The sequence below is a fragment of the Ascaphus truei genome, chromosome 3 (genome assembly GCF_040206685.1).
Source record: "Ascaphus truei isolate aAscTru1 chromosome 3, aAscTru1.hap1, whole genome shotgun sequence".
Lineage (NCBI taxonomy): Eukaryota > Metazoa > Chordata > Amphibia > Anura > Ascaphidae > Ascaphus > Ascaphus truei.
The window spans coordinates 8,122,496-8,135,175 of record NC_134485.1 but is presented as its reverse complement, the minus strand read 5'-3'; the positions used below and the strand labels follow the sequence as shown (position 1 = coordinate 8,135,175).

General features: G+C 46.9%; 1 protein-coding gene across 9 annotated transcripts in view; it reads left to right on the top strand.

The window, feature by feature from the left end:
* ILDR2 (immunoglobulin like domain containing receptor 2) overlaps positions 1-12,680 on the top strand; it is a 321,823-nt gene that overhangs the window by 274,657 nt on the left and 34,486 nt on the right. For 5 of the 9 annotated variants that reach the window (XM_075593591.1, XM_075593592.1, XM_075593595.1 and 2 more), the window contains one exon: positions 5,394-5,450. The exons of the other annotated variants lie outside the window; for them this stretch is intronic. In XM_075593591.1, the coding sequence (XP_075449706.1) occupies positions 5,394-5,450 (57 nt within the window). The remainder of the gene's footprint in view (positions 1-5,393; positions 5,451-12,680) is intronic. 9 annotated transcript variants of the gene reach the window in all.

The window sequence follows — 12,680 nt, the reverse complement described above, 5'->3', positions numbered from 1 at the left end:
TAGCTGTCAGTGTGTGTGTGTGTGTGTGTGTGTGTGTGTGTGTGTGTGTGTGTGTGTGTGTGTGTGTGTGTGTACATTATATAATATTTAAAAATGAAAAAAAAAAAGACATGTGAGAATAAATTATTTATTAACATTGTGCAACTTTGATAAATATATTCACACGCACACACCACACACACATCACACACATCCATATACACCACACATACATATATACACACACACACACACACACACACACACACACACACACACACACACACACACACACACACACATATATATATCTATATATACATACATACACACACACACACCACACATATATATACACCACACATACACATTATATATATATATATATATATATATATATATATATATACACACCACACATACACATACATATATACACACACACACACACCACACATATATACACACACACCACACATACACACACACCCTGCAGCCCGTTTTTCACACACACACACACACACACACACACACACACACACACACACACACACACACACACACACACACACACACAACACACACCCTGCAGCCCGTTTTTCACACACACACACCCCCTGCAGCCCGTTTTTCACACACACACACACACACACACAACACACACACACCCTGCAGCCCGTTTTTCACACACACACACACACCCTGCAGGCCGTTTTTCACACACACACACCCCCTGCAGCCCGTTTTTCACACACACACACCCTGCAGCCCGTTTTTCACACACACCCTGCAGGCCGTTTTACACACACACACACACACACACACACACACACACACACACACACACACACACACACACACACACACACACACACACACACACACACACACACACACACACACACACACACACACACACACACACACACACACACACACACACACACACACACACACACACACACACACCTTGGTGCCCATTGGATGGGAGCGGTCACGTGACCGCTCCTCTGCTTCCCCTCAGAGGTTTTTTTATTTTTTTTTTATTTTTTTAAATGAGCTAGCAGCCCTTGTTTCCCGCTGCTGGCGGCCCTGATCGCGGCGCCCCTCTAGCCAAGCCGCGGCGCACAGTTTGGGAAACACTGCTGTACCTGATTCGGCAGTCTGTGGTAGCAGACGTGAAGGTTTTGATAGCTGTGAAGCGTGGCCCCAGAGCAGGTTGAGCGTTCCCAAAACTCAGTGAGGGGTGGGACAGTGTGGAAATATTAGGGCATTGGTGTTGGACGCAGGCCAATGAGAGGTGTGCGGGGGCGGGCATTGGACGCAGGCCAATGAGAGTCAGTGAGGGGTGGGACGCAGGCCAATGAGAGGTGTGCGGGGGCGGGCATTGGACGCAGGCCAATGAGAGTCAGTGAGGGGTGGGACAGTGTGGCATTGGTGTTGGACGTAGGCCAATGAGAGGTGTGCGGGGGCGGGCATGGCCTGAGCAGGAGTGACAGGCCCAAGGTCCAATGCGATTGACCCTTGGGACGCAGACATACAGTGATTTCACAAATATATAGTAGATAGTTCAAAGCAGTAATAAGCGCGCATTGCGCTGCCGGGCGGGACACGCAGAGAGTGATTAATCCCTTAGTGTGGCGACAGGTCACATCAATCCACCTCGCTGCCGGGAGAGATAATAAGTAAGAACACGGCTGCACTATCTGAATCCATTCCACCGTGGCTTTAATTCTTATTATTTGTATTTATGTCTATCATACTCATTGACGTATGAGGTGAGCGTAATGTTTAAAAAAATAATAATAATTGCGTATTGTGGAATATGGAAATCATGAATAATTAGATTTGTCTAAGATGATGATAATATACACAGCAGTACACACAGTATCATTTTGCAATGAACCCCTTATACACAGAGAATGTATTACAGTATACAGTACATTTGTGTGATCTGCACACAGAGATGAAGTCATTTGCTCGGGGACACAAGGAGCTGTCGGTATTGTGTATCACTTTACTGCTGTGACTGACAATCCTTCTCCCTGGAAATGACGACACCTTAGTGTACTGTGTGTGACGCTTTCTTTCTTTGGGTATTTGGGACCACGCCTGGTTGCGCTTGTAATGAAAGCTTGTTAAATGATTCAGCGCCGATTCCTTGTGGCTCAGAACCTGGAGAACCCAAGAAGTTGGGGCTCTGTGTTTTGACTTGAATAAGACCCATAATAATGCCCACACAAGTTTCTTTATGAGCCAGAGATTCATGCGTTAGAAGGTAATTATCAATGGATGTGAGCTCTAAACTATCAGTGTATTAACATTGCATTGTAATTTACATTTTGTCCTGGATTGACAGGACTGGTTTTTGGCCATATACAGAACCCTCCCTGGACTTTCTTTTTTTCACAGCATACGGCGATGCCACCAGGGGGCGCTTGCGTTCAGGTTTTTCTCCCCGTGTTGGAACTGCCAGATTGACGGTAGCTTGTTCATGGTGCTGTTTAATGGAGCTGCTATTTACGTTGCCTCTTACCTGGGTGTGGTATGGAACTGTAACTCTCGCTCAAAGATCTGAACTACTGAGCTCTGAAGTGGGTATTCTGAACAATAGACTTGTGAGTGAAACATGCTCTTCCTGTATTCAACAATGCGCAAAATCCTGCTGCGTGGTTGTTTTTACTGAAATTTCCATTAGTTTGCATCACTTCAGCGGTTTTCACGCTTTTAAGAACGATGGAAGTATTTAGGCGTGTATTGTGACATTGGGGAACACGTTACCGTCTCTTGTGACGGCGGAACCCCGCTTACTCATCGTATGTAAATACAAATAGAATTGCCCCAGGGGGTCCCCAATATCAAACTCCGATGATGTGGCACCTTTCTATTGGTCACCGGTGCGAGCCCGGACCATTTAGCCATTTTGTGTATCTCAGGAACCAGTGGTTCACTAGAGATGGGGTGAGCAAACTGGGGGGCGCAAGATTGCCCTGGGGGGGGGGGGGTTGGGGAGGGCGCGGCGGTGGCAGAGGCCCCTTCAACTTCCCTGAACTTGTCTTCGGCAGCGTCATTTGACGCAGAAGAGAAGGTAAGGAGGGGTGCGAGAGGGGGGTGGAGGAAAGCAGGTAGGGGGGCGCAGGCTGAAAAGTTTGCACCCCCCTGCCCTAGAGGTTAGGGATTCCTGGACCAGCTCAGAGTAACACCCCCTGTGGCCTCCACAGTTCAGGTAAGTAAAAACATTTCAATATCGAGCATCGCGGAACTGCTCTCTTAATGTTATTAGTGACCAAATAGTCTATTGCAGGAGTGGCCAACTCAGTCAGTGATTGAGCCACTGCGCTGAAGCAGGGATATCCTTAAAACCTGACTTGTTGGAGGCCCTTGAGGACTGGAGTTGGCCACCCCTGCACTATCGTAACAACAACACAAAGACGTGACTGGGCATTTAATTTTCCCAGCACCAAAAAAAGATAAATTGTATGCTCTGCAATGCAGGATCTCGTTGTGTCTACTCTGCACAGCACTGCATGTGTTTCATTGTGTGTCCGGAGCTATGAAATAAATATATATATATATATATATATACACATGAAATTCAGTCAGCACACTGTAGTTGAAAATGTTGTAATAGCAGATGCTAGTCCCATAGAAAGTAAGTATGATACGAACCAATCCAAAGACCAGTAAAGAGACAGCAGACCGCACAGGGTTAATCCAATAATATATATTCACAACATGAAATACACGTAAGCCAACGTTTCGGTCCCACAGAGAGGAAGGTCTCCTTGTGGGACCGAAACGTTGGCTTACGTGTATTTCATGTTGTGAATATATATTATTGGATTAACCCTGTGCGGTCTGCTGTCTCTTTACTGGTCTTTGGATTGGTTTGTATCATATATATATATATATATATATATTATCAGAGTGTAAATGATGCTATAATTGGGTTGTCTCCAATATTCACTCGTGTCTTTAGCTTCAATTTGAATCTTTCTGGCTCCTGGGTTTGAACGTAATGCTGTAATAACTTTATAGGCTACTAAAATTGCTCTTCGATAAATCATAATAACTACCTCTGAGATTTTTCCACCAAAGATATTTCCCGGGTATATTTGTGCTGCCTAATGCTATTATAAATACTAATAATTTAATTTAACATATTTCATTGAACTAGTGCAATTTAACGGTTGTCATCTCTACGTCAGAGCTTCCAGCTGGCTTCCCATTTACAATGGGGGTTTCTGAACCCCCCCCCCCCCCCCCCCGAAATCTGTATAAAAAATGCACTCGCCCCCGCGGTGTGGTTTGTTATTTTATTCGTACATGGCACCCGTACGTACACATGGCTTTATTGTACACAGTAAGTAGACAGAATATAGCAGTTAGTTATGTGCTGGTCATTAGATGGTCTTTGCTGCCTTTCCGTTTTGGCATTCTTCAGAATGGACGCAGAAGGTGCGCGTGTAAATACATCAGTTATCGGTGATAACAGGAGCGTGCGTTTGGGTTTCCAAGATACAACGCGGCGTCACCAAACAGCTGAATTTTCTTTCTTTTTTTTTTGTTTCTTACATTTTTATTGAATAGTTTTCAAAGTTTATGGGGAAAGGGTACATAAAAGAAAAAAAGGGGGGGAGGGGGTACATTGATACAGATAGTTGGTAATATCACATTTGGGGGAGGATTAAGGGAAGGGAGAAGGGGACAGCATTTGTACATGTATAGTATAGTGAACAGCATTTTTAATACAACATAAATCACAGCATTCAGAATGTTTTAATCTAGATATGGGATATTCCTGCATTGCAAAACCAAGGGGCCCAAACCTCAGCCATTTAGGTGCTGGAGCCATTCAGATATGCTGAACGTTTTTCCATATAAACTGTATGCCATATTTTATTGTTTATTTGGTTTTAAGATGGGGGGGGGGGGGTAGCTTGTTTCCAGTTCTTGGCGATTTGTGCATCTAGTAGCATTCAACATTTGGGCGATAACTTTGGTTTCCTTTTTGATTTGGTTGGTTGCTGGTTTTCCTAATATTATATAAAGGGTAACAGTGATCCCCATGACCCTTTCTTTAAGGGCATATCCAGATAACAGGTGGATTTTCACTAGAAACTGGAGAATGGGGAGAGAGGTCGGATGGTGGACGCTGATGGGGAAGAAGGTTCGGAAACTGGGTGTAGGGAGAGAAAACGGCCATGTGAAAACACATACTGTGTGAGAGGTGTGCGGCAGATCATGTAACAGTTGTGTAGACCTGGAATACCTTCTCTTGCTTACACTATGCAACATCACAGTCTCTTTTCTGAACATAGATACCTCGGTGAGAAGAAGCGTTCTCATGCGAGGGCTACAGGTTGTTTTCCTGCACTAACTTCTCAACCTTTTCTTTCTTCTGTCTCTTCTAGGCAAGACAGGGGTGCTTGCTGATCTCTTGCCCAGTTTTGAAGTGGAAATTATGCCAGGTACCCAGTGTCTTCTCTGTTAATCCGCACGTCTGTTACTCATCCGTCTGTCTCTCCATCTGTCTACATGCTCAGCCAGGTCAGGGGTTTCACCGGAGCTCACGTTGATGTGTTTCTTTGTGTGTTTGCGGAAGGGTGTGAACTTGTGATTGTTTATGGCGATTTTGTATCAGGTGGTTGCTTACTTTTATATTCAAACTCATTGTTGTGGTCGTTATACAGGCGGCGTAATGAGAGCACAGTCAGCAGAAGTAATTACCTGAGTTATAGACACGCCAGCCACAGAAATACTCCGCCACGCTGATAGAAAGCCAGATATATTCTATGCTGGTTGTTAGTCCATTTATAAATTGATAACACTGAAACTCCCCCTTTGCTTGTATATAGCTTTCACTGCAGACACAGGATACGGGGTCGCTGTGTTGGTAAATTGCAGTATTTCATGTGAAAACGCAAACACAAAGGAAAATAAAAGGAAAGGTATAGAGATGCCTTTAGGTGCAATAAAAGGTATCGTCATACTGTCTGTTTTATTCCCTTTTGTTTTCTGTTTTATTTCCTCATTATGTATATATCCATATTATTATTATTATTATTATTATTATTATTATTATAATATAACTACAGAAAGGGGCACATCTGGGTGGAGTAATATGTGTGCTGCGGCAATACAATGGCCCTTATTTACTAAGCAGTGCTATTCTATGACAGTTACAGTACTTACGCTAGAGTACCTTTCTGGCCCATTCAGTTGCGCGGGTTATAAGATGTCACGCAGCGCGGATCTGCGTGGCTTAATAAATATGGGCTTCTTTTCTGTTGCATGAAAAGTGCTACTTAGTGCAGGGGTGCGCAAACAAGGGGGGGTGGTGGGGGCGCGGCGGTTACAGAGGCCCCGCACCCTTCCCCAAGGCGTTTAAATTAAATGCCGGGGGAGGCGTGAGGCCTCTGTAACATCCCTTACCTGCTGCCAGCCGGGTCTTCGGCAAGGCGTCACCATGGCAACGCGGCATCAAATGACACAGTGAGGTCATGTGACGTGACGCGTCACCATTGCAGAGATACAGGCACCCCCCTACGGAGGTGTCTCAGGAAGCAGGGGATCCTCGAAGCTGAAATTAAAGGGGTTCAGCTCCGGAGAAGCCAGTCACTCAAAGGGTAATAATTACGGTGCTTAAAGCAGCAAAACGGGATAAATCCTACATATTTATTTTAATAAATCTGTTCTGTAGTATGAGATAACACTGTCTGCAGTTTTTTTAAACGCCTGATACCATTTCACAAAAACGTTATAACTTATAATGGTTGCTACAGCAACCATTTAGACAGTCATATCCACTTCCTCTTTTGAAACAGGCTCTGACACACACCTTTTTTTTAGCTCTGCCCTTTGGCAACAAAGTATCACAAGCAGATCTTTTTCTGTGTTCCAAAAAGCAGACTGTCTATTACTCTGAAAGCTGTAACAATAATGTGTTACACTTGGAAATATAATGTTACATTTCAGCTGCAGCATGTCACAGACTGCAGCACAAAATTAGAAGGGACACAATCAGAATTGTTGCAGATTAATAACAGGTGCGCCAAACGATTGCTAGTTTATGAAAGAATGTAGAATGATATATTGTCACGTGCTTTACATATACAAAAAAAAGAAAAAAGGGGAAATGTTGATGCAGCTCAAGCTGCCGTTTAAATAAATAAATTCCCCATTCAATCTGTGCATCAATACAATCTGCACACTGACACGTGATTAGCTAGGCTGCAGATCGATCCGTTCTCCTGTAATCGATCGCTGAAAATTCTGCTCGGGGATTCTTTATATCGCTGTTAGAGCTGCAGAAGATTACCCAAGATGCAAAGTTCTGTGGGGAAGATCATGTGACCAGGCAGGCACTAGATACAATTGGTGCACTGCTAGAGAGGGGGCAAAAGTGGTGTGCCAGAGCCTGTCTCAGGAGAGGAAGGGGATGTGACTTTGTAAATGGTTGCTATAGAAACAAAAATGCTTGTTACATTATAATACATTAAAAGTCTTTAAAAAAAATTTGGTTTGTTTTTTAAATGCTACAAGTATTTCCTCATAGTACAGAACTGATTTATTAAAAAAAAAAAAAAAACCACATAAGCTATTGCATTGAACTGCAGCTTTAAAGTATGAATTCATGTATCCATAGGAGGTGCAACATAATATAAGCAAATGTTACATATTAACTTTCCTATCTGGGGCCCTGGGGCGACTCTCCGAATGGGAGAGCTTGTACTTCTGAACTGTTAATGAATTCCCTTCTCCAGTGGCAGACAGTTCTGCAGCAAGCCGCCAGTGACGGATAAAAGCAGCTTTCTCACCCTATGTCTTCACAGGCTTTCTCATTTTATTGATTGATTTACATCCTTTAATGTGTACACGTGTATGTAGTGTACACAGCAATCCAGCATGTTTTATTACAACATGTGAAATGTATTTATATACTTTTTTTTTTTTAATATGGTGAAATAATCCAGCAATCACTTATATTTTTGCTATTAAAGTCAGTGTTTTACGTCGCTTGGAGTTGGGGCTGCAGCTTTGCATTACAAGTCTGTGCTGCTGTTTAGGGAGCGCAGAACCGTATGTGAAAAATAAAAGAGAAACACAAATAGTGAAGGATCGTTTGTAATCCAATACAATATGCTGAAAGTGGGCAATGCCAACGCTCGCATGGCCCGGAAAGGATGGGTGGCACTGAAAGGTAACTTTACGGATGTCTCCCCGCCCGCCCTGGATCTCATGATGGTAATCGGAGATCGTACAGCCCTCTACAGCATCGGCGTAGACGGCATCTACCCGGGGCTACAGCTGTAGGGAATCCCCACTTCCAGACCCGGCTTGCAGGTCGCAGCGTCAGCTGATCATGAACCCACGTGATCGTGCTATGTCAGCTGATCGGGAACCCACGTGATCGTCCTATGTCAGCTGATCGGGAACCCACATGATCGTCCTATGTCAGCTGATCGGGAACCCACGTGATCGTCCTATGTCAGCTGATCGGGAACCCCCGTGATCGTCCTATGTCAGCTGATCGGTAACCTACGTGATCGTCCTATGTCAGCTGATCGGGAACCCACGTGATCATCCTATGTCAGCTGATCGGGAACCCACGTGATCGTCCTATGTCAGCTGATCGGGAACCCACGTGATCGTCTTATGTCAGCTGATCGGTAACCTACGTGATCGTCCTATGTCAGCTGATCGGGAACCCACGTGATCGTCCTATGTCAGATGATCGGGAACCCATGTGATCGTCCTATGTCAGCTGATCGGGAACCCACGTGATTATCCTATGTCAGCTGATCGGGAACCCACGTGATCGTCCTATGTCAGCTGATCGGGAACCCACGTGATCGTCTTATGTCAGCTGATCGGTAACCTACGTGATCGTCCTATGTCAGCTGATCGGGAACCCACGTGATCGTCCTATGTCAGCTGATCGGGAACCCACGTGATCGTCCTATGTCAGCTGATCGGGAACCCACGTGATCGTCCTCTGTCCGCTACTTAAAACTCTGAAGCAAGGTCTCAGAGACCGGAAGTGGGGATTCCCTACAGCTGTAGCCACGGGGACGATGCCACGCCACCCATGCCGATGCTCATTCTGCCTGAGCAGCCACGCACGTAACTTATATGTAAGTGTGGATTTGTTTCGGGTTGTTTTGTTACAAACACACATCTCTCTGCGTAACACTTACCTCTGCGGGGACCGCATCACATTACGATTGGGGAAGACTGCATAATATCACGACCTGAGGGGGCTGTACGATCTCCGATTACCATCATGAGATCCAGGGGGTTGGGAGATGGGGGCTGAGGCGGGCGGGGAGACTTCCATAAAGATACCTTTCAGTGACATCTGTCCTTTCTGGGCCATGCGAGCGGTGGCATTACACACTTTCTAAAGATAATATTTTCAGCATATTGTATTGGATTAGAAACATAGTGACAGTTATATAGTGACATACTGGCATAGTTTCATAGTGACACTTACATAGTGACATAGAGACAGTTACATAGTGACATAGTGATAGTGACATAGTGACAGTTACATAGTGACATAGTTACATAGTGACAGTTACATAGTGACAGTGACATAGCGACATAGTGACAGTTACATAGTGACATAGTGACAGTTACATAGTGACAGTTGCATAGTGACATAGTGACAGTTACATAGTGACACAGTAGATGAGGTTGAAAAATGACGTCATCCATCAAGTTCAACCTATGCTAAGTTTAGACAACAGATACTTTATCCTATATCTATACTTACTTATGCTAAACAATCCTGCACTATGTGTGTTTCTCTCTTTTATTTATTTATTTATGAAAGGTTTTCCCGGGAAGTAAGACATTGAGAGTTATGTCCTGGGCACAGAGTTATGTCCTGGGCACAGAGTTATGTCCTGGGCACAGAGTTATGTCCTGGGCACAGAGTTATGTCCTGGGCACAGAGTTATGTCCTGGGCACAGAGTTATGTCCTGGGCACAGAGTTATGTCCTGGGCACAGAGATATGTCCTGGGCACAGAGATATGTCCTGGGCACAGAGATATGTCCTGGGCACAGAGATATGTCCTGGGCACAGAGATATGTCCTGGGCACAGAGATATGTCCTGGGCACAGAGTTATGTCCTGGGCACAGAGTTATGTCCTGGGCACAGAGTTATGTCCTGGGCACCGAGTTATGTCCTGGGCACAGAGTTATGTCCTGGGCACAGAGTTATGATGACAAATACATTTTTACAAATACATAGTTACATTATTTATATTCTTCACATATGATTGTGTGCTCCCTCAACAACACCATCCATTTCTGCAAGGATGGAAGAACGATTCTCTTTGGCCGAGCGGCGTATCGTTTTTATTATATTTCAATCATTTATTGACTTGTTTATGTATTGTAAGAGTACGAGCACTTCTTTGTCCACTAGCAATAGATTCACTTTTGGTTGTTAGTGATATTCGCCACTACGAGAGCGGATATAACTGCAGGCGGGACGTGCTTCTCAGAAATAAGTGATACATACTGTAGGGGGAACAGAATCCAAAAGGAACAACCGGGACACATTAAAACATTATTTCTAAACAAATTGCACCCCAACTGCGCCCTTCCCCTTCCTGCCTTCCTTTCACGCACACACTATCCTCCATTATCTCTCTCTTCCCCATCCCTCCATTCCCTCTCCCACGCACACACTATCCCTCCATTATCTCTCTCTTCCCCATCCCTCCATTCTCTCTTCCACGCACACACTATCCCCCATTATCTCTCTCTATCCCATCGCTCCATTCTCTCTCCCACGCACACACTATCCCCCATTATCTCTCTCTATCCCATCCCTCCATTCTCTCTCCCACGCACACACTATCCCCCATTATCTCTCTCTACCCCATCCCTCCATTCTCTCTCCCACGCACACACTATCCCCCATTATCTCTCTCTATCCCATCGCTCCATTCTCTCTCCCACGTACACACTATCCCCCATTATCTCTCTCTATCCCATCCCTCCATTCTCTCTCCCACGCACACACTATCCCCCATTATCTCTCTCTATCCCATCCCTCCATTCTCTCTCCCACGCACACACTATCCTCCATTATCTCTCTCTTCCCCATCCCTCCATTCTCTCTCCCACGCACACACTATCCTCCATTATCTCTCTGTACCCCATCCCTCCATTCTCTCTCCCACGCACACACTATCCCCCATTATCTCTCTCTTCCCCATCCCTCCATTCTCTCTTCCACGCACACACTATCCCCCATTATCTCTCTCTATCCCATCCCTCCATTCTCTCTCCCACGCGCACCCTATCCCCCATTAACTCTCTCTTCCCCATCCCTCCATTCTCTCTCCCACGCACACACTATCCCCCATTATATCTCTCTACCCCATCCCTCCATTATCTCTCTCTCACCCCGTCCCTCCATTATCTCTCCTCCCACAGCTTCTCTCTCCCCTCAGGCTGCCCCCGCTCTTTGCCCCTCAGGCTGCTCGCTGTTTGCCCCTCAGGCTGCCCGCTGTTTGCCCCTCAGGCTGTCGCTGTTTTCCCAGCCTCAGGCTTCCCGCTGTTTGCCCCTCAGGCTGCCCGCTGTTTGCCCCTCCTTAGGCTGCCTGCTGTTTGCCCCATCAGGCTGCCTGCTGTTTGCCCCTCCCTAGGCTGCCTGCTGTTTATCCCTCAGGCTGCCCGCTGTTTGCCCCTCAGGCTGCCTGCTCTTTGTCCCTCAGGCTGTCGCTGTTTTCCCAGCCTCAGGCTGCCCACTGTTTGCCCCTCCTTAGGCTTCCCGCTGTTTGCCCCTCCTTAGGCTTCCCGCTGTTTGCCCCTCAGGCTGCCCGCTGTTTGCCCCTCCTTAGGCTGCCTGCTGTTTATCCCTCAGGCTGCCTCCTGTTTGCCCCTCCTCAGGCTGCCTCCTGTTTGCCTGTCCTCAGGCTGCCTCCTGTTTGCCCCTCCTCAGGCTGCCTCCTGTTTGCCCCTCCTCAGGCTGCCTCCTGTTTGCCCCTCCTCAGGCTGCCTCCTGTTTGCCCCTCCTCAGGCTGCCTCCTGTTTGCCCCTCCTCAGGTTGCCTCCTGTTTGCCCCTCCTCAGGCTGCCTCCTGTTTGCCCCTCCTCAGGCTGCCTCCTGTTTGCCCCTCAGGCTGCCTCCTGTTTGCCCCTCCTCAGGCTGCCTCCTGTTTGCCCCTCCTCAGGCTGCCTCCTGTTTGCCCCTCCTCAGGCTGCCTCCTGTTTGACCCTCCTCAGGCTGCCTCCTGTTTGACCCTTCTCAGGTTGCCGCTGTTTGCCCCTCCTCAGGTTGCCTCCTGTTTGCCCCTCCTCAGGCTGCCTCCTATTTGCCCCTCCTCGGGCTGCCTCCTGTTTGACCCTCCTCAGGCTGCCTCCTATTTGCCCCTCCTCAGGCTGCCTCATATTTGCCCCTCCTCAGGCTGCCTGCTCTTTGCTCCTCAGGCTTCCCGCAGTTTGCCCCTCAGGCTGTCGCTGTTTTCCCGGCCTCAGGCTGCCCACTGTTTGCCCTCCTCAGGTTGCCCACTGTTTGCCCCTCAGGCTGCCTGCTCTTTGAACCTCTGGCTTCCCGATGTTTGCCCCTCCTCAGGCTTCCCGCTGTTTGCCCCTCCTCAGGCTTCCCGCTGTTTGCCCCTCCTCAGGCTGCCCACTGTTTGCCCCTCAGGCTGCCTACTCTTTGCCCCTCCTCAGGCT